General features: G+C 40.0%; 1 protein-coding gene across 5 annotated transcripts in view; it reads left to right on the top strand.

Moving 5' to 3' along the window:
• BMPR2 (bone morphogenetic protein receptor type 2) overlaps positions 1 to 22,851 on the top strand; it is a 109,513-nt gene that overhangs the window by 46,980 nt on the left and 39,682 nt on the right. For all 5 annotated transcript variants that reach the window (XM_071562887.1, XM_071562886.1, XM_071562890.1 and 2 more), the window contains exons 2-3: positions 6,957 to 7,130; positions 8,386 to 8,565. In XM_071562887.1, coding sequence (XP_071418988.1) covers positions 6,957 to 7,130; positions 8,386 to 8,565 — 354 coding nt within the window. The remainder of the gene's footprint in view (positions 1 to 6,956; positions 7,131 to 8,385; positions 8,566 to 22,851) is intronic.

Here is a 22,851-nt window from a genome sequence, read left to right as displayed (position 1 = left end):
GGTCAAACATGCTGCAAAGCAGAGTAGGGGAAGTGTAAATACATGGAAGATTACCAGTAGTTTAGGGTTTTTCCTCCCATTCTAAGTTGGTATTAAGCGTGGTCTGTCCGATGTAGCATGGCTGCCTTCAAAGACATCCACTTGTGATACATTTTAATGTAAGTGGGTACACATTTAGAAATATTTGTTATTAAAACCTCTGAGGAGAAATGTATGAAAAAAAAGGCAGCAGTAGAGTGCTTGCTAAGTGATGATTTCTTCAAGATTCTGCTTCTCTGTACATCACACCAGAATTTAGCTCTCAGTATTTGAAAAGAAATACTCAAAGGAGCCTCCTGATGTACAATACTTTCATCACCTTCCCTTTAATAGGTTGCATTATGAAGACTTGCTATCTCATAACCCTGCCTCGAGGACAATGATGTTTCCTCATATTGTGTAAATAAAAGAACTCCATAGAAAGCTGACAAGGCCAAAATAAAACAGGTTTTGTGTCTATGGCTGTTCTGATGAAAATCTCACTAATTGGAAGGACAAGTTACAGAAAAAAATCTGTCTTTAAAAAAAGTCTGTTGCAGCCTACTGAGGTTCCCAGTTGAACATATGGTGACCTGTATTTAAAGAATCCCACTATAGGCAAACAAATGCTTGAAAACCTTTTTCCTTTTCCCTCCAAATCTTTACCTATATGGCCATGGAGGCAGTTGGATGTGATTCCCACCATGGTTCCCGTGTGAGTGGTTTGTGCTGCTCACAAGCCTGTTCTTGCAGCTTGCGTGCAAGTTTGTCTTCTGACTGTTATCTCAGATTCTTCTACTTGTGGCTGTTGCGTCACGAAATGTTTTGCATTAATCATGAAGTGGCAAATGCTTTATTTACTCACTTGTCTTTAATCCAAACAAGTAGACCATAGACTAGCATTCGAGTACCATTTGAGTCTTTTTTCCTTCCTTTTGCCCTCCCTTTGCACTTGATGCAAATTTTGTGTCCTGCATTGAATAGATGCAGGGTCAGGAAGCGTCAATTAAGTACTAATGGAACTGACTTCCGATGCTATTAATGCAAACATGACTCATGTTCTAAGGATTTGCAGTTGGATTCCTGTAACTTTTGGTATTTCTGTTTCATTGTTTTCAGTAATTATGTTTTCCTAGAACACAAAGTGATAGCGAAAGAATTAATATATTAGAAACAAGAAGAGCATCTTTGTTTGTTTAAACTCATCCTAGTCTGGATGAAGTGTATATTAATCTCACACAAGATTCCTGGCACAGACAGTACTTGCACTTGTAACTTTCTTTTGATCTTTGCTGTTCAGAAATACCTTTAGTGGGGAAAAAGGCAAATATTCAAATAGCAAACATACTAGTGTTTACTATAGTTTTTCTAGTGAACAGACATTCAGAATTCACATATCAGTGTGAATCAGTTCTCTGATTCTGAGCAGCTGGAAACAGCAGCGTGGTTATGGGGAGAAAATACTGGAAACATCTACATAGTATTTCTCTGGTGATAATGTTCAGATTTTTTTTTTATGGTAGAACTCATTCATGCTAAGATTGTAAATCATATGAAAACATGAGCCATATCCCATGAAGGAAACCCCTGAAGCCCTGGTCTTCCTTCTTGAGGCCGTGTAGTGGCGTGGGGATGAACTCCACACCTCCAGAGCGCCGTGCAGTGGGAGTGAGCCACAACAGGATGGACTCGAGAAACTACGGACAATTTCCAGTTCCTTTATGATTTCAGGAAAGTAATTTAACCTAATCTGTTTTCCCATTCTCCTTTTGGAATATGACAATAAATTTTCACAAGTTGAGTCAGTTGCAGTGTGTGTGGTGGACAGACTCGCCAGTAATGGCAGGAGGAAGGAAAGCCGAGAACATTTACTGTTCCTTAGATGAAAGAAAAAGCTAGGAGATGCACCCATCCTCAACTCTAATGCACTTATGTTTTTAGAATGGTTTTGAAACTGGATAGAAAAGTGCATTTTCGTATAGATGGTGTAAAATGAGCTAGAGAGCAACGGAACTCATTTTGGGTTTTTTCTTTCTAGTTTATGATAGGGAATTGAAGAGCTTGCTGTGCTGTCACTGTTTTTTCCCTTGGTAGAACTTCTGGGAATGGTGCCTTCCCTTCTTGTCTTTGTTGGAAGCCTCTGCTGAATGAGAGAACAGAAGCTTGAGTTTATTTTATTATTTTTAATGAATTATTTTGACATAGTTTGTCTGGTACATGAGTTCAAGACGAATGGAAAATTGGCGTTTCATTATAAATCCTTCATGATTTGTTGTTTGGGTTTTACTTATGTCTTTTTCAATGTCAGCCTTTCTGTTGCTCCTACAGCTGCTGTAGTACAAATTTTCCAGGGGTGTATGTCATGCAGGGGTTCGGTTGCCATTTGTTTGTTTGAACATGTCTCTCATGGTCTGTTGTTAAAGGTGAATTAGGAAAGACCTGAATGTATAATGAGTTCTGTGTGCTGAACAATTGGAGTTTACTATGAAATCTCCCTTATAAAAGTAAGTTCAGGACTATGAAAGATGCCTGCAGCCATGCAGTGGATGTCCTGTGAGACCTGTGCTGCCACTCGTTTTGGTGCTGGGTCTTGGTCTGGTTTGTTTGCTGGGGCATTTCATGTCTGGGCAGATACACTGCATAGCTTGATCTGTGAAGGCCTTCTGCATTTTGCTGATTTGAGGATATCCTGCTGGTGCATCTTGGGTCTGTGGAATCTGTAAGGAAAGGAGCCCTGCACAGTGAGGTGCTCATGGTCCCTCATGCCTGGTGAGCACTCTTGTCTGCTGGGGCTTTGCCCCTCCTTTTCCTGACAGGCAGCAAGTGGACTGGATACATCAAATGGAGCAGTTTGGGAGCCTCAGTGTTCATAGGATCAGCTGTTTATTTTAATTGTTCTTGTTTAATGAAGATCTTAACATTAAGGTATTTCCTTGGGTTTGAATCTATTTGAGCTGAAGACAAAGAAGAGAATCCAGTAGTTCTAGTCTTACCCTACCATTTTGCCTGCCTTGGAGGCAAAAAATGGTAGGTGGCCCAGCTGAGGAATAATTTCTGTCTGGTTGCTGCAAATTGAGTACCTGCAGACCTGCAAGAATTGCAGAATGGTTGAGGTTGAGCGGGATCTCTGGAGGTCATCTTGTCCAATCCCTTGCTCGGGACGGATCACCCAGAGCCATCTGTCCAGAGCCGTATCCAGCTGGCTTTTCAATAACTCCAAGCATCAAGTTTTGGAGGAAGCAGCTTTGAAATTGTTTCCAGCTAAGCTGCTGCAGAGAGTGTTGGTGGCTGCCCTCAGACACTGCAGGTGCACAGCTCCCAAGGGACAGGTAGAGGAGTTTCAGCCCTGAGTGCAGCACAGGTACCTGTTGGCTCCCATGATGATTGAAAACTGCCATACAAGGTCACCCATGGGGGACATGTGTAAATCCAAATGAACAACAGTATTTTACCTCAAAGAGTAAGATTTCTGTTGGAAGGGGCAAACTTTAGAGCAGGCACTCCAGCACTTTTGTGTCATTTTTGTAGCAGTATTTTGTAGTACTTCTTTTGGGCAAGGTTTAAGGCATATTCCTCTAGGCTAGAGGTTGCTTTCAATATCCAACCTAGAAGTATTCCAACACTAGAAGTTCTTAGACCTGACTAGTTTCCACTGCCTGGAAGAAGAAAACCTTACTGCCAAATTCCCAGAGCAGGAATGTACCAAAATCATGCAAAGAAACCAAAGCAGCTCATCTATTCTGTTGTTCTGCAAGATGGTTTCTGTACATCTGAATGCCCTACCCAATTTTCTTCGGCATTAGAACTTCAACAATGAACCTACAGAGGCCGTAGAGAAAAATAAAGTAGCTTTTGTTCCATGTCCCCTGTTCTCCAGATGTTCCATGCCATCAGGGAAGGGGCAGAGGTCAGCAGAGTATTGCAGTGGGTACTGCTCCCACAGGGGCTGTGCTACTCTTAAGTTATAATCGAAGCAGGAATGTGCAGTGATCAGCATGAAAACTCTAGTTGTTGGATGAGTAACCTTTATTTTTTGTTGGAAAAATTTCCCACTGAGATCATCTGGCAGTAAAATGTGTCAAGTTAACTTGTATTTTTATTACTTTGCTGCAAAACTGATACAGATAGACAGTCAGGTTTCTAGCTCTGTGTGTTGTATTTTCTCATGCTTTTCCCTTCCTCCCCTCTACAGGTGTTCCTGTAGGGCAATACAAATCTTTTAAATCAGAAAAGCTTGTGGTAGCAACTCCTATTTTTTGCAGTGTATGGCTGGACAGCATCTAGCATGATGATTAACAATCTTTCTTTTTTCAAGTGTCTTCTGCATACTTTTGCCTCTCAACCTTGATCCTATGAGATTTATAGAAAGATGAAAAGACCAGAGAAATAAGCACTTAAACCTGTCTCAGTCTCTGGAACACAGACATGATATATGTAACTGTATTTCTGAGTACCAAAATGTTTTAGTTTGTGGGGGGTTTTATTTCCATTAATCCAGAGGTTAAAAGGTTTTCTTTATTTTTTTATTTTACTTTTAAACCTACTGAGGTATTATGAAAGTGAACTTTCCTGGAATTACTTTTTTTTTCTCATAAGGACACCAGATCTGTGTGTCTGTTTCATAAATTCCGTTAAGTTTGTTTTTCACAGTAAAGTCAAATTATGAAAGGGCTTATCTGGCAGCAATTTGAGCGTTTTGTAAACACCCAGTGTCTTGGATGGCCTTAGCCCCACTCAGCCATCACACACAATGCATTTAAAGCCTTCATAGTGTCTCTTGGAGCAGATAGGCCCTATTTCACAAGGCTGTATAATTCTGCCCCATTTTGTCTTGAAAATTTTAATTCTCTGATGGTGTTTCCTCCTTTTGATTTTCCAAAAGTTAGTCAGCTCCAGTTCCCTTATGGCCATGGAGTGCTGTCCTTTCCTACTTGGTTTCCTGGCCAGTCCCATGTCACGGAGCAGGGAATGCAGGACAGATGCTTCACGCCTGGCATACTCAGCTGTTCCTGAGAATAAAACCACTACGTGCAACTGGCAAGTTCTGCTGGAGGCAGCATATGCTGCCTGTTAATGTGTGACCTTTTTGTACTCAGTAACTTGACTAGCTCTACTCATTTAGATTTTATAAAAAAAGTGGGATAAAAAATTTAGTCAACTGAGTTTCTGAATATCAAGTCACTGCTTCATAATAAATGCATTCACTGCAAAACTCTGCTAAGGGTACACTGACCTGTGTAGGGAGAGGTGGGTGAGCAGCATGGACTGCGAGCCAGGTTCCAGAGTACGTGGAGCTACAGGTGATTGAATTACAGTGGCTTAAGAAGGTCTTGTTCCTTCAGCTGAGCGTTTTACAGCCACTGAGCCGACATGCAGCTCAACTGATCATACACGCCCTACCACACCACTAGAAAAATAAGCTAAGTTGTGCTATTTTAGTTACTGCAGCCACAGAATAAACTGGAAGACGCTGACAGAATGCTGTTCTGGGTGGTGCAGCAATTTACAGTTGTCTTGGCATAACAGAATTATGAATTTTGACTCCTTAATGGATAGTAAAAGCCTTAGAAGTGAGACACACATGTCCGAGTCTTGTGGTTTTTCCTTTTGTTGCCCAATCCCCCACGCTGGTTGCACAGGGAAACTGCTCCTGCACTAAGTCTGCCTTGCTGGAAAGTGGCTTCTTTGGGGCCAGTGCTGTGGAATGATCAAATAAATTAATCCTCTGTGAGGAAATATTTTTTACAGTACCTTTAATAACTTTCAAATCTGTTTTCCCAAAAGACCAATCTACTTCACCTTGCATCTTTTTGCTACCAGTACTTTCATGGGAGTTGAAGAAGTGGATGAAATCTAGTTGTTGAAATACATAGCACAAATTCTTACTGTGATTGGATGTTTGCGGGGCTGTACTTTGGAATAATACTTAAGTGCCTTGTAGTTACACCCCTAGCTTTCCATGCATTTAAAAAAATCAGTAAGGGAAGAATGAAAATATCCTAAACCAATTCACTACAAATGTAGGATTTACTGACCTTGAACTTGATGCCTTTCTGAAGAATTCATTGTTTGAATGTGTTTCCTCTTCCTAAAGGAAAGATGACAGAGGCAGTTAAAACATATGAGTTGTCATTACATTTTTTGAAGTTTATTGATGAAATAAAAATCGGTATACTTTTTGTGGGTGTTTTGGTTTTGTTTTAATAAAAAGAAATTTCAGGTGGTAGGGGGGCACATTTTTGTACTGTCTTTGTATGTTTTATGATGTTCCTGCTGGACATTCACGGGGAGACTTCACACATTGCGTTGCTCCTGATTACAGGCAGAGTTTCGCAGAGATGTTGATCAATTGTAGGGGCTTTACTCTGCTATTAGTATTTTGGTTGCTGGCTGTTAGTGAAGTTGTGTGAAAGAACCCAAACTGATCTGCTGCTGAGCAAAAAGCAGTAAATGTCAGTGCAATGGCTGGGTAAAAAAAGAGTTAAATCAATAGCCAGAGAGTGAAGAAATACCTCTGAATTCAGGAGGCACTGGGTGGGATGGCAGTCTGAAAAAGATCATCTGGGTTTAGGATCTGTAAACAATTAAGTACCATGTGCAGTTGTTGAAGTAACCAGCAAACAGCCCTGTAATTTATGCTTGGGGACAAGTGATGCAGATGATAGCAAACCATGCAATGACATTTTTATTCTGCACCTATGAACTTGAAGCATTTGCTCATTCATTTTGTGACATCTGCCGAGATTTTTTGTCCTCTGTATGATAGTAATCTCAGGGTAGACCTCATTTTTATTTCTTTCTGTGGGAGTGGAGTTTAAAGAATGGATACATATAATTCAGGATGATTTTGAATGTGTCTTGCCAGAAGTCGTTAATAATCCTTAATACTTTATGCATAGAATCACTGACAGAAATGATTTTTCTTCCTTTGTCTAAAGCCACCCAGAGTGAGGAGCGGCTGTGTGCATTTAAGGATCCGTATCAGCAGGACCATGGGATCAGTGAGAGCCGAATCTCCCAGGAGAATGGCACAATTCTGTGCATGAAAGGCAATACCTGCTATGGACTTTGGGAGAAAACACGAGAAGGAGACATACATCTTGTAAAACAAGGTATGTTGGGGTTCAGTTTAAGTGCAGTAGTTTTGTTGTGTTTGACTTCTTGTGGTCTGACCAGCAGATACAAAGATGCACAGCTGCAAAACTACCTTGTACAAATACATAACTGTAAACTTCCCATTTAGCAAGTTTAAATGTGAACAGAAAGTTTCCTTGAAATAAATGACTTCTAAAAGAAACCAAAGACATCAATGCACAGTTGAAGGAAAAAGCACTCAAATTTCTTGTTACTTAGGATGTCCAGAGGCTTAGGATGTCAAGGTGGCTTTCTTGAATTTGTCTAAGTGTATTGATGTAATGATAAATTTAACAGTAAATGTCTCATTAAGTAAAGAATGTATATTCATATTGATTGGATGTTTGTTTACAAAGGAAATTGCAGCTGTGGCACAGACTGTCACACATCAGTAATGCAACTCACTGTGGTTCTGTGGGAGGAGTGGTGGTAGGAGGGGTGAAGGGCCCTGCAGTTGCTGGGGACATGTTTGGATTTCCATTCTTAGGGACTCTACTTTTTGTTACTTGGATGCAATTTAATGTAGTATAAAGCTGAATGAAAACTGGTATTTACAAGCAGCCTGTACAGTTGTACTCCATGTTGTTCCATGTTTGGTCTGGCTCTCTGCTGAGAAGGAGGCAGTCTGACCTCTGCCCCCCTGCTGCCTCTTTCCCTTCCAGATGTTTGCACATAAATGACATTTAGCTGCCATTGACCAAACTTGGGAAGGAACAGTTGCTGCAGGGAGAAAGGGCCTGATATTAACCAAGAAATAAGTGTAGAAAAGTCCAGTGATGTTGACAGTGAGGAAGGACAGAATTTTGAAAATTATGCAAGAAGCACCAAATTACATAGATGTGGTCTGGTGGCCTAAGGAGGGGACTGGGTCACAATTCATGTAGACTGTGGACCAGAGGGTGGTGACGTGGCCTGTGGTATCAGAGAAATGGGAAATGGCTTCTGCTTAGAAGGCTCAGGAATTCAAGTTTTATCATATTAAGGTGACAGCTGGACATCTCTCATGCTGCCCATGTTTCTTCTTCTTGACTCTGTGAAGTTCTAAAAGAAGTTCTTCAGGTTTTGATTTAAAAAGTAGTAGTGAAGTCAGACATGCAAATTATAACTGTTTTCACCCCAATTTTTTATGTTTAATTAACTAACATATGGATTTCTGTAGATGTGCTTATCCATTTAATAGAACTAATTTTGTGCTTCCTTGAAAAAAATTCTTTAATTTGCCCCTTTCTACAGGTTGCTGGTCTCATATAGGAGACCCACAGGAGTGTCACTTTGAGGAGTGTATAGTGACAACCACCCCTTCCTTGATTCAGAATGGAACATACCGCTTCTGCTGCTGCAGTGCAGACTTGTGTAATGTCAACTTCACAGAAAATTTTCCACCTCCTGACCCAACTGATACAACTCCTTACAGTAAGTCAAATGTTTCCCTCTATGCCATTTCATGGTTTAAATATTTTAGAGAAAGATGTTTCTTTCATGATAATGCTGAACAGGAAGCCTGTGACCTTTGTATTTATATGCCACAGAGATGGCAAACAGAACAGAGGTTTTACTTACACAGTTTATCACACATGTATTGCACAAAGAATGGGCTAAATGCTTACAGCATGATTCTTTCTATAGACAACTGCTGAATGCAGGTTCCATTTCCCAAAATGTTCTGTAATCTTGGTTGTTTTGATACTTGGGTGCCCAACTTCATAAGCCTGTGGGGATGTTCGGAAGGATTTGTGAGTTCTGTTAAAACAGGCCTGTGGGTTCATCAGCACTGTGGGACCCCTGGACAGTCTGGCCTGTCTGTTCAGTTCTGGTTCACAGGCAGCTTGGAGTGGTAGAACCGGTCCTGTATCAGACTGTTGAGATCCTCTCCAACAGTCTTACAGTGCTTTGAAATCTGACTTCTTCTTTTGCATATCTCTGGTAGGCATTAACTTTGATATAATATTCAAAGAATACTAGTTGGAGCAGTGTAAGTTTATGTTAAGTTTATTATAAAATCAACATAACATATGGATTCAAATCAAAGGATCAACCCCTTAACCTGTTGTGACAGAAGCAAGATCCTAACTGGCAGATACACTGTTATTCCACGAGTTAAGAATTGGTAAAGAAGTTGTTAGTGACCTAACCTAAACATTTGGATAGTCTTTTCTAAATAAGAATTGTGAAAGAGAAATTAAATAAAGTTAGGTGTGTAAAAGAAGGCACAACTATTCTGTATGCTGAGAGTTCTTTATCATTGGAAACTGTTTTGTGAAATGAAGATGTCTTTAATTGAATAGTATTTACAGCTGTAGAATGCAAAAAGAATGGTTTGTGTTTAGGAATGAGAGTATTTGAATTAACATTAATGTGAAGATACTGGTGCTTTAGTTACTGATGGTTTCAAAAATGGCTGTAGGTGGAGTATTTGTAAGCATGTTTGATCATAATGAGGGCTTGGTATGCTACAAAAAAAGAAACCTTTTTCTGGGAAAGTGCAAACAATATAAATGGGTAAAGAAAGTTGATAAGACATGGTGCCTTTTGGTTGAGAATACTATTTGTAGAACCAGTAGACAATCACCTTTTGAAAGCAGTGTCTCAACGCAGCCCTGCACAATGCAGAGCAGACTTTACTCGACTCTCATAACAGTCATCAGATTGTGCTCCCCAAATATGACTGGAGTTAGTGTTGTGCAGGGAAATTAGACAGGAGGGAGAAAACAGTGTAAAGATAATTCCTTGTCCATTTCTGTCCCCCCAAAATAGGAAAACCAGGTTCCTACAAAATGACTTGTGCTTGTGCTTCTTCAAGGGTAGAAATTACAGGCTGAATTGATTCAGTTATTGAGTGATGACATCTTAAAATAATTTTTAAATGGAGTTTTTAATACTGAAAGACCTATCTTGACCTGCAAAGTGTTTGTGTGTGGGGGGGTTGGAATTCAATTCATAACACAGTCCTTAATTCACCCAGCTGTAATTGAGTGCTCCAACACACATTTCTACTGACTCAAAACTGTATTGTGTTATTGTGTCACCTTCCATTTTCATAATACTCAAATTTGGCTTTAGGCATAAGCATAAGCAAAGTAGGTTGCTGCCAAGCACAGTTGTCTGTCTGCTTTGGCTACGTTAAGGGATGGAGCAGCAAGGATGGCCTCATTTGCCACTCTGGGGTTTTATTGGTAAAGCTCTGCTGTTGCTGCATCTGGCAGGGCTGGGGCTACTCCTGACCTTTTGTGTCCAGCACCCTGGCAGTGCTGTGGAGGCACAGAGTGGTGTGGGGAGCTGGAGGGTGCAAAAATGGGGAGTCTGTGGCACACAGACCCCTGCAACATTGCTGACCCCCATTCCAACTGCTGCAGTCTTCATGGTCCCTTTCTCAGCCCTCTCAACTCCTCCCAGAACCCATTTTGGTGCTGTAATATTCAATTTTGCCATCTGAACATTCAGGACAGCATTCTTGCCTTGGCAAAGTTCAGTTTTTATGGAATTTTTGGGAAGCATTGTATCAGCTACTGGATACATCACTTGGGCACTTTTGCAACCTTTCTGTTCGAGTTTGCCAGAGTGCTTTAAGGGCATTATAAGCTGAGCTGCACAGGCTGTGGCAATCTACATTACACACCTTTTAGATAATAAAATTGAACAGGTCACAGTCATATGGCAAATCTTCTGCAGAAGGTTATTTCACTATAGCCTGTGAACTGTAAGAGCACTATTTCATCTGTATTTTTGATAAAGCATTAAAAATGTTGTACATTGAGCAGTTCTTGAATGGCACAAAGTAAGGTATGTGGCCTCCTGGAACAGTTCTTCTGATCCTGGAAATTTCAAAGCAGAGGTACAGTTAATTATGTGGAGCCTGATGAATTCAGCCAACAGTTAACTTAGTATTTGTAAGTGTTTTTCTTCCATTTTTCACTAAAATCACCCAGAATAAAAAGTTCCCGGAATAACAAGTGGAAATTCAGCTATAGTTTAATGGAACCTGAAAACTCTGCTGATGACCTTAGTCAATTTAAAGCTTAATTATTAAGGAAAATTGTAGGAGTCCTTTTAAAAAATGTTTCCTTGCAGCTGTATGAAGGATCTGTGGAAAAGCAGAATACTGTGAGGTTATTGAACTAAATCCACCCAGAAAAATAATGGAGGAATAAAACAATTACTTCATACAATCTTTTAGTTGCAATTTTTGTATGACAATGGTGTGTTGAAGGATCTAGCTGGACTGTAGCTGATGCAAGAAGACAGAAGTTAAGATCTTAATACATGTTAGATATAACAAATTATCATTGTAATAAAATATAGCCATTATAAAAATTAAGTGTAATTTAAGATAATGTCAATGTTGTTGTTAGCATGTCAAAACATATTTATTGCACAACCACATCTGGTAGAAAAGAATAACTTATTTTGGGGGGGGGGGGTTGCTTTTTTTTTTTTTGTTCATATTTGATCAGGGAATATATTTAAGCAATCTGTCCTGGTTTGTAACAAAACTTTTATCAGAAATTAAAATTAAGGACAAACAGGTTCTGGAAGCCTTAAATTTAATCCTTACTGCTTCTAAATGTGCAGCTGGTAATTTAAGACAGTCATACATCTGAATAGTCATAATATTCTTCTCTCCTATCTTAAAGATAATCCAGGCAGATCTGAGTAGCTGTTGGTTGCTAATCCCTCCAGCTAGAATTTTGCAAATGCTGTGGGATGGGTTCTAGTCTGGAACACACAGTCTAGAGGTACTAAAAATGCAAGGACTGAGACAGCTATTTCCTGATGCCAGGAGAAGCAGTAGTTGGAGAAGGGTGTTCACTTCAAACCTCAAGATTTGGTTGTGGAGTTTGGAGCTCCTGAAATGTAGAGGTTCAAAAACAACCTCTCATCCTCAATCTAAGCTTGCATTTTGGGGAAAAATATACTTTCTTCCTCCTTGCTAAATTACTCATGGACAGATTCATTATTCTTCCGTCTTACATTTTCACAGAAAGTTGACAAAGAAATGTTCCATCTTAGCTTCAGCCAGTACATTCATATATTTTTTAACCCTGCCTGGAAAGGGCTTCCTGGGTCAGTGTTTTGAGATGTGTGTTTACCTTGGCTTTGTCAAATATGTAGCTTGAGACTTACTAAATATCTGCCTCCTATGTCTGCAAAATGCTTTCTGAATTCTGAGACTGTTTTGAAGACAAATTCATTAGTTCCTCAATCATTCATAATGGCCAGTTAAATACAACTTAAGTAGCTAAAGACTTAAATATCTCCCGTGTTGGTCATAGACATATTGCTGTAATGAAACAGTCACGTTAAAATAACATCAAGATGAAAGCAACAAAGCAATTTTTAATTATTTTTCATTCCTCAAGGCTGCATTCCTGGTGTTGCAAATAAATTAATGTTACAGCAACTGAGTGTTAAGAATATATTTTTGTATGGCAGGTGATGTATTTGCATGATAGATGGTAAAAATCCCTGGCAGCAATAGTTGAGCATTACTGGTACTTACTGTTGAAAATTATATAGGGCTTTCTTCTCACAACAGCAAATGGTGACTGCAACTTTTAGAGGATTTAGGAAACTTCTACCAAATTAGAGCACTGAGATTTAGATACAAAGAGACTGCCTCACACAGCGAAGGGAGTTATTTCTTTATTCTGAAACACTGAAAGGTGGGTTTATCTTTGCGGTGCAACATCCCTGCCTTTCCTTGCCAGCCTTCTTGCTACATGTATAAAATAACTACGTAAAAAAGTCTGTCTTTCAGTGCTCATGGAATTGTGTGGAAACTTGGACGGAAGCTACCGTTAAAAAAACCCAAACTAATTACTAATACAAGTAGCTGGGTCAGGTTAATTGTGGTGGTAATAAGACAGTTCTCATTTAACTCTTGTTTTTGAGGCAGCAGTTCGACTCATGTTGCTGTGGGCACGTGGCCCAATCTAACTCCCACTGAAGCTCAATTAGATCATGTCAGGCTAATTTTGGAGAGTTGTAGCCCAGCTCACTCTCAGTTGTTGTCTTGAACTGCTCTTTCCGGACAGCAGCAGCTGCTTTATAGTTGAAATCCATTTACTTCAGCTGGGTTGCAGCACCTGGTCAGCATATTTTGTAGCTGGTATTCAAGCTGGTCTTTCATTTCTGATCTGCTTGATCTAAGAAAACACTCTGTAAAATGAGCATTTTCCCTCACATGCACTAAATTTTTTTTCAGGTGATTTGGATGCATAGTAAAGGGGAATTTAAAAACCTTTGCAGAGTGGCAGATCTTGGGCATTAAAAGATGCAGGTGGGACTGATCCACACGAGGGTTAAAACTTGAACCCTTGAAATTACAGACTCAGTGAAGAGATAAGGCATTGTATGTTGTAAATGTACCTTCACTATGTTATAAGGCAGAGAAGAAATATTAAAATAGTAACTAAGGGTCTTGGTATCTCTTAAAAAAAGAAATTTACTTTGTGACAGCTAAGTATTTGATGCAGGAGGATGATACTCTGCCTTCAAGGAAGTTACTTTAGGGCACTGTAGAAAATGAAGGTGCTGAACTGCTGAAGGAGATACATGTAAATGTATGAGTCTGTTAAAAGAGCTTGTATATGGAGCAGCTAACAGAGGGGGGAAATGAAAACCAGGGGATTTTAAAAATAATTTTTAATATACTGAATTAATTATGGAATATTTGGATTTTAGCCAGCTGTTGACAAATGTGTGTTTTCTTGAACCTTCAGTTGCCTTTCTGTCTGAAATGTAGTGCCTCGTGTTTATTTTTTGCTGTTTATTTGGTTACAGGAAATAACTGTGGAGGGGGCTGTGACATGGGGCACACATTGCTACAAATACATAGTGATAACATTTTGGGAACTGTGCTAATTAGGGCTCTGTCTTGTGTTGTTGCAGCTGAGGGAAAGGTGATAGTATTGTGGATTAGTGTTGGGGAGAAAAAGAAGAAGTGAAAGTTGTTACAGGAAGCAAAGTATTAGAGCAATTGGTTTAGAAGGTTATTTAGAAATTCAAGCAAAAGCCTTAATTTCAGTAGAATCAGTGGAATGTTCTGCAAGTCCCCCAAGGTAACTGGGAATGCTCATCGAGTAACTTCAGTTCCCCTTTAGAAATTAATCTATCAAAAGCAGAATCTCTTAAAGATTGTTGGTAGCAGCAGTTACTGTTTTAACTTCTGAGACATCATAGTCTCCTGAGATTAAACTTGCATCTTCACTGAATTTAAAAGTAAAGCTTTGATGTGAAATTGGAGTCTGCATATGAAATATTAGCTGTGAAGGCAAAGCCTCCTTAGACAGAGAACTGTACGAGTAAATTTTTTCTCTTACAGAAATGTTTAATCAGGAAGATGAAATTGGAATGTTTTACTTACACTGACATTGAAGTATTTTGGAAATGTTTTTAAATTGCTGTTATGCACCAAACCCACAAAATGCTGAAAATGTGTTAAAAGAGCAAACATTTATTTGAAAAAGAAGAAACATTTCTAATACTATTTTTAGAAAATAAATGTATCCCTAAACCCCTCTTTTTTTTCCTCCTCCTTTAACAAGTACTTTGCCTGTTGCTTTGTCAAACTGCCCTTGGGAGCACACTTGATAGGAGAGCTGTACCAGGTAACTGCAGGGCTGTGCCAGCAGGAATTAGCGCTGTGTTGTGACCTGTAGTTCTGAGAACAAGGAACATTGCAAAGTTCTTTTAAAGAATCTGCTGGAATCTAAAAAAACCCCCACTTTTTGGGTGCAAGGGGGGATTTTGCCTTTATCTTGATGTTACAATATAGTGGGATTGTGAAGTGCTAGAGCTATATTTGCACTTTGTTCCACAGCGCTAAAAATACTCCTCTTGAGTCCTTAGAGATCTCTATTTTTCAGGGAGATGTGAGCGTAATTTCTACCTCACTCATTTGGTATAATTGTCTGATCTCCATCTTTGTCACCTCCACAGGATCCTGTGTATATCTAGTACTACACAGCAACTACTTCATTCACTTTGAAGGTCTAAAATGAAAAAGAGAAAGAAATTTTTTGAAATGCAGTCACTGTTTTTGGCAATTTCAGTAATAGTGGAAATGTACATTTTTAGCTAATTAATATCTGTAAATAGGTGGTCACTGTTCTTGTATCATGTGTGTTTCCTGAGTCACTAATTTGCATCTCGACTGGAAATTAGTTGCTTGTGCTTTATGCACTTTTAAGAGTTGAAAGAACTGCAAATATCTTTGGGTAATACAAATATAGTAAATACAGTTTTTCCATTTGCTGGGAATGTTGAGTAGTCAGACTTTTATATTGTGATATAATCAATTCAGTGTCATAATTAGCAGATATCTTTTGTGACAGTGCCTGTTGGGGCTTTTTTGTGAATGCCTTATAGACTGAAGGTAAAAGTAGGTCAGACTACTAACAAGGATACTCTTCCTGAATGCATTGGTGGAAAACTGGACTGTAAATAAAAAAAGTAGTGGAAAGGAATTGTTTTGCTCCATCTCAAGACAAAATGGAGAACAGACAAGGGTGCTGTACTTTTTATGTCTTTATTCAGATGCTGCAATAGGCAATGTAATACCTGTTTATACTTCATGATTCTAAACAAACCCTACACTGCTATTTAACAATGAGAATAATCTGAGAAATAGATAGGAGCTCTCTGGAAGGCAGATTGACATATCTGTGCATTTTTGGGTGACATTATGGATTGACAGCCTTTCTAATGGTGGTGTAATAGTAATAGGCTTCTAATAACTGTTCCCCCAAAAAATTTAAGACTGGGTGCTGTAGATTTTAAGACTTAAGAGAGACTTAAAACTACATCACTGTGGAAGCTACACCAATTGAAAGACTTTTTTGAGGTAACTCTACTCAGCACAGTGTACTGACAAAATTAGCCAAGACACTGTACATTGAAGTAGCTGAGATGCAAAATTAAAACACTGTTTAAGGTTTGGGGATGTTCTACTTGTGTATCTTCCTGTGCTTTTCCAAACAACGTTTATTTCCACAATGGCTTTGTTTATCTCCTGCTTTCCCTGTCATGTCATGCTAAAGGCTCCTTGCAGCGAGGGGGAATGGCAGGAGTGGCTGTGCACAGGCTGCTCCACGGCTGCAGCTCCTGACAGAGGGCATTAGCTTCAAAATGCTGCATTGTACCCTGCTCCCTGGGCAGCTGGAGCTGCTGGACTTGTGGAGAGCACTGTTTCTCGTAATCCCCTTTGTCCTGCAGTGTTACCCAAGAAGCATTTCTCATGTTTGAGTTTTAGCATGACTCTACTCTGGTTTTCCTTAACAATTTTGAAATGAACGGAGTTAGGATTAGAAGGAACAAGAGCTCTGTGAGATTTGGTTATAAAGCACTGCTAGGTGTTGCCAGCTACTGCTAATAAATTCCCAGCCCCTGGCCAGTACAGTAATAGTCTGTCCACAGACTCCTGGCATTGTAAGAGGCAGACGTGGGACTGGCCCTTGTAATTGTGAAACAGAAGATCACTTAGAAATATTGGGACTGTTATTTGCTGTTCAGTGCCATTCGGCTCAGGGGTGCAGAATAGCGTTTAGATCATGCAAAACCTTTTATGTCTTTTTCTTCCTCCTTAATTTGACTCTTATGGGCGGTACCGTGGTGTAAAGGAGAGCACTCTGGACTCTGAATCCCAAGGTCCTGAGTTCGAGTCTCAGTGGGACCGTCCCCTGGCAGTTCAATGCCTCCCTGCCATCCCATCCCATCAGATCTTGGATGCTCAGCAGGGTCAGCCCAGGTCAGTACCGGGTGCTGTGACAGTCCTGAGGACTTCACTGTCACTGTCCAAGCTCGCTCGGCTGTGGCAGATGGACCTCAGAACTTAAATGATGGGGCCAGTTCTGCGCACGCTGTGCCTCACCTAAAACATCCACTGCGCAGGCTGGAAGGGCACATGGGGAGAGCCCTGCCCAAATCTTGGTTTGCAAAGTTTGGCTATACAATTTGACTCTTCCTGTGAGCCTCACTTGTTTCTGTCCTGTGTGCTAAGTTTGCTTTCAAAAATCTGATCCTCTATCATGGTTTTATTTTACCCCCTTGATTTTGGAACAGATACAATTTACAAAGAAAGCTTTAGGTTCTTGGCAGCTGACATACCCTTAGAACTGCCCATTGCCCAGCTGCTTTGCAGTGTACCTGAGCTGCATCTGTAGCTCAGCAGAGTGGAACCAGGCTCCTCAGAGGAGACTGAAAGTCCAGACAGACAGTTAAAATATACTGGGCTCTTTGCAGTTGGTCATTAATCACAGTTCCTTATTGAACCTTTCTTAATACTTTTTTTCTTTATCTGAAAAATACTGTGATCCAGAAAATCCAATACATTACTTAGCATTGATTTCTGGCTGCTTTCTTTATGAAATAGCATACGGTGCATCTTCAGAGAGGATGCTGTCTGGAGGTAAAATGCTAATGATATTTCAATCTGGCACAATCTTAGGAGCTGTAGGTGAATAAAACATTTGTTTTCTAACAGTGTGATAAGATGTTTCTAAGGACATGTGATGAATTACTTTTAGACAAAGCGTTTAAAGGCTGGAATTATATAGGTTAGCTGTCAGGTGGCTTCTACAGAGGCTGGTGCAGAGAAGGCTGTGAGCTGAGAGAGCCACATTCCCCCAAGCCAGGGAGCAAAAGCTGCAGGGCAGCACCAGGCCAGGTTAGATCTGGCTTGTAGGAACTGCAGTCACAGCCCAAAGTCGGGGCTGTCTGTGCTTATCTTTGTATATATGCACTAAGTGACTGTTCTTTCTGTGATTTGATTTCTTTCACAACTGTGCTGTTGGAGCATGTTATGTTGGGAGTATAAAAAGGTTTAGGAGCTGAGCTGTACTTGATAGAAGCCACAGTTTGTCTATTTCCCTGCTTCGTGTCAGGCAAAATACCTGCTTGTGGGTGGGTACTGGGGTTCAGGGTTTTAAATGAGCTTCCCTTACAAAAATGGGCTAATGCCCTTTTTATTAATAAAGTGAATGGCAAATGCAGGTAAGTGCCTCAGTTGGATGATAAATTTGAGACTAACTCTTGAATTCTGAATGTGAAGTTTCATAACTGTGTCTCTAGCTCCTGAAGTGTCATCCTGGCTATAGATGTCTCCATTGTTTCTGAGGAATTGAGCTGTCAGGGCTGTTCTGAAGTCACCTGAGGTGATCTTTTTGCCTTCTGGCTAACAGAACCTGTGTTCTGGAAAAACAAAGAGTTCGTAGAGCACCCAGGGCAACCAATGCAGAGAGCAAAGCATCACGTCAGTGTGCTCCTGGTCATGTTACCCTGATTATACACCAGCTGCAGGTGTTCCCAAGGCTGTCACTCCAAGGTGGAAGAACTGTTGTTGCTGTCCAGATGGAAGATGATGACAGTATATTCACTAAAATTTTGGTAAAGATTCCTGTGAATGTAATCATGCTTCAAGCAAACAGGGATTCAAACTGATACCAAAAGTGTATCCATATTTGTGTTGGTTGTATAACCAAGAAAGCTCCATGTTGCTAATATGGCAGATTAGAGAGAGGGGAGTTTGAGGAAAAAGTTATATGGAGACTTATATGAAGTATAAAGAGTAGAGTTCCTCGAACTATAACTTCTTATGTGTACCTGTACTGAGTATTTCTTTATGTATTTTCATTTTATCTTGATTTTTTGTGGTGTTATTCTTCCCAGTCCCATTGCAGTTTTGTTTTCTCTCCATGACAGGTTTGCAAATGTTCCTTTCTTAGTACTGAAATAGCTGTTGTTGATGTGTACCGTTCACCATTATTACTTTTCCTGTTTTGTATTTAATAAGTAACATTAACTGTGCGGTGTTGCCATGGTCCCCAATACATAAGCATAGGAGTTGGGACACTGAGTGTTGTGTCTGTTTTCATGTGTGACAGAGACTGTCCCTTGTTGATTCTCATAGGGCTGACTGAATTTTGTGACAGGAAATCTGATTTTTCATGTCAGCTGTTAGAAATCTGCACATTTTTTGTGCTTGTTTTTTAGCTTCTCTGTTTTGAATGTCAGAATAGGTATTGATCTTTCTAAAAACCAGACTTCACCAGGATTATTTAGGCAGTCCATACATTTCTTTCACAAAAGTCTGGTTTGTTTATCAGTGTTTTATTTTTGGGATACTAAGATGTTTATTATGTTAATAATTTGTTAATTTGAAAGAAATCAATGTATTAATTAGTTTTAAAATCTAACTTACTGAGTTTTACCTTATTTCAGTTTATTTTTATAGTACACTTCTAAACATTGGCTACATAGGTATGTCTAGAAGGGAGAAGTTAGGAATTTAGTCTCTAAGGGCAAGGAAAGATACTGAAAGAGGGAAGTGTGAAGACTTTCTATTGCCTTAGCTGCTTTTTTTTTCTTTAACTTGAGCTTTAGCTTTTTTCTCTTATTTTAGAGTAGAAAGATAGATTTGACATTTTCTGAGAGGTCTGAGGAAAGACTTCTTTTTCTAAGACATCGATACCACATTGTGGGGAATTTGTAATCCAGTTTTTTTAAATTCCTTTGAAGGTTCCAGTGAGGTGGATTTGGTGTTTAAGCACTACAGTTTTATGCTTTATTTTAAACATTGAGCCCACAAAATACTGCATGTATGTTTTGTGGCATCAGCCCAATTATTTCCCAAAAGTTTGTAAAGTATCTGTGAATGATGTTAGACAGCTTTTGACTTTGGCCTGGATTTTTGCCTTCCTTTAGACTGGTGGCATGAGGCTCATTTAGAAACTGTTTCCAGGCCTGTAATTATTTTCTGAGACTAGCAAAAAATTCCTTGTTCAGACATTCATATTGACTGCAAACCTGTATGTACTTAGAGGAAGGCTGTGAGGTGTCCTTGGGTCCTCACTTCTGTAGTGCTGTGACAGGAAATAGGAGTGTTGCAGCTGTAGCAGTGAAAGTAATTTTTGTCCTGTGTCAAACAAAAGTATTTCTATTTATCTTTGACTGATGGTTCAGAGCCTTGTCTGTCGATCTGTTCACACACTGGGTGTGTCTGTCTGAAGGAATACCCAGCCCCAGACAGCTGGACCATCCCTGTGGGGCCACTGAGATCGTTGTTGTTGGTCATAGTTCTGTTTCTCCTATTAAAGCATTAATTCATTCTAAACACAGTGATGTGTGATACAGAAATAGAACTTTAAACCCTAATGAATTAATGCAAGTGTTATAAAACACAAGCACAATTTTTATACATGTATTCCCTGACCTAGAAAGTTTTACTGTTTAAAAAACTAAACCTGAAACAACACACATACAAACTTAAAAAAAAAAAGCAAAACCCAAAACCACCCTCCCAGTGGAAAAAACAGAGAAAATAACCCACAGGCATGGAGAAAGTATCCACATTCACACCAGTGTGAACTCGTGACAGGTAGACATCCAAACTGCAGCAAATACAAACTGGTTATGTTCTCACTGCTACTCTGTTTTCCTGCGTTTCTATTCTCTGAGAATATAATTACAGTGAGTAAGGCAAAATGGATGATGCTGGCTGAGCCACAGAACCATGTTCTTTTTCCCTCTTCAGAGGTCCAGGCACTGCTGCTCCTCAGTGCTGTGGGAAAGCAGAGAAAACTTGGGGAAAACTTACTGCAAAACAAAGCATGGAAAGTCACAGAAATCAGTAATAGATGAACATATAGAAAAATATTTTAAAACTGTTTTTGAAAAGTTTTTTTAATGACTCTGAAGAGCATTTTGAGTATCTCTGCCTTTATCAGCACTGCCAACAGGTGGATCACGCAGTTGTTCCTGTGCAGGTGGAGGTGGGACGTGCCCCCGGCACACGTGGCTGGGGCGAGCAGAGCAGCGCACACCCCTCCGTTGGACACTCGCTCAGCTGCAGAGCCATTCACAGCCTCTTCCGAGCAAACTAGAGATGTATGGGGGTGAAATAAACACAGGCTGTGAACCAGAAGCATCACACACCTGCCTGTGCTGTGCCCAGGCCTCCCAGCTCCTGCCAGCAGCGCTCCTGCGGCACACCGGGAGAGCCAAGGAGAGCTGGACTCTCCCTGCCCAGCTTTGGAGGCTTAAACAGGGGGCAACTTCTGTCCGGCACTCAAGAGAGTACTTCGCGAGTAACAGCAGTAGGACAGAGTGCATCAAGAAAAAGGTTTTAAACTAATTTAAGATTTCACTGCATAGCTCAGGTGTGCTAGCATTAGTTTTCCTGGGTTTATACAGTTAAATGTTTTTGGGGATGTTTTTAGCAGTTTTTTGTTTTATTTTTATTATTTTGATTAAAATTGAAAACATCAAGCTCTGTTGTGGGGAGAAAATTTTCTTAATATTCTTGAGGTGTTAGATACCTGTTACAAAGACAATAATAATTAAATATCGCTAATGGGGGAAAGCTCATGAATTGTGAAGCCTTAATTTCGCTAGGTATTCCAGAGCAGACCAAGTGAAATAAGGCACTGAAGGTATCAGTCTGAACAGGTTTTCCCTACTCTGCTGAACTTGATGTTACACTGAGCTAGTGTGTAACATTATCATCTATAGAAGACTCCTTGGAGCAGGGGGTGGAGGTGGGCACAGTCCTACATTTAGGAGTCGTCTGGCTGTGTGGTCACTGTGCCATGTTTGCTGTGGAACAGGAGTTTCCTGTAATAAAAGGGAACACAGCACTGAGTATTTAACTGAGATCATATGTCATCTAAATGTTCATTGAAGATGTGCATTTTATGCCTGCACATTTCACATGTGAATTTATAAGTGAGTAATCAGGCATTGGAATGGGCTGCCCAGAGAGGGGGTGGATTCACCATCCCTGGAGATTTTTAAACACAGATTGGACGTGGCACTGAGTGCCATGATCTAGTAAATGGACTAGAGTTGGACCAAGGGTTGGACTCGATGATCTCGGAGGTCTTTTCCAACCCAATCAGTTCTATGATTCTATGATTCTAAGTGAACTGGTAAGTTGGGAGTTTTTTCTAGCAGCCTCTATAAGAATTAAAATTACCACTTTTTAGGCATTTACAGTTTCTGCTAAGCAGAAGCACCACGTGAATTTCTTCAGTGCCTTAATGTATTTGTAATCATTGTAATGGGTTATGTCAGTAGCTGTGTCTTATTCCCCAAAGTGCTGTTGCCATGATGATAGAACCCTTGAAATGAGATTGGAAGGCAGGCTTTGCCATTCATTCTAGGTGGTTATAAAATGAAACAGTTGCCAGTCAGGTGCTGTTCTGCTGGAGGTTTCTTCTCTTTCTGAGAAGCAATAGGTTCTTGCAAATGCCACCAGTTTCCAGCTGCAATACAGCTGTGTTTTGATTGTTTGGTAGAAATGTGCTCAAGTACTTGACAACTTGCTATATTATTGTGAACTGGGCTCCTGACAGATCTCTCCTGGATTTGAGACCTTTAAGCAAAGGGAAGTTTAGGAAGAAAAATGGAGAGCGTAATTTGTAAAGATCATGGAACTCACAGAACACTTGGATTTGCTTTTTGAAAGGGTAGGTTGGGAAACAGAACTCTTGCCTAAAAGAGTAATAGGACAGTACCTTCTCAAAGGCATAACTGATGTGATTAGCTGTGAATTGTTAGAAGGAATAAGCAAGAAACACAAGCAAAAAAAACCCTCAACCACTAAACCGTAGTTGAGGCTGAAAGCATAAAGTTGGTTGTCAATCATAAATCCTTGGTTTTGTTCTGGTTATGCATTTTCACTTTGATGGAGCCTATAGTGATTGA

The sequence above is a fragment of the Pithys albifrons genome, chromosome 8 (assembly GCF_047495875.1).
Source record: "Pithys albifrons albifrons isolate INPA30051 chromosome 8, PitAlb_v1, whole genome shotgun sequence".
In the NCBI taxonomy this organism is placed as follows: domain Eukaryota; kingdom Metazoa; phylum Chordata; class Aves; order Passeriformes; family Thamnophilidae; genus Pithys; species Pithys albifrons.
Note: the sequence above shows the minus strand (reverse complement) of the source record. Positions and strands in the feature narration are given on the sequence as shown.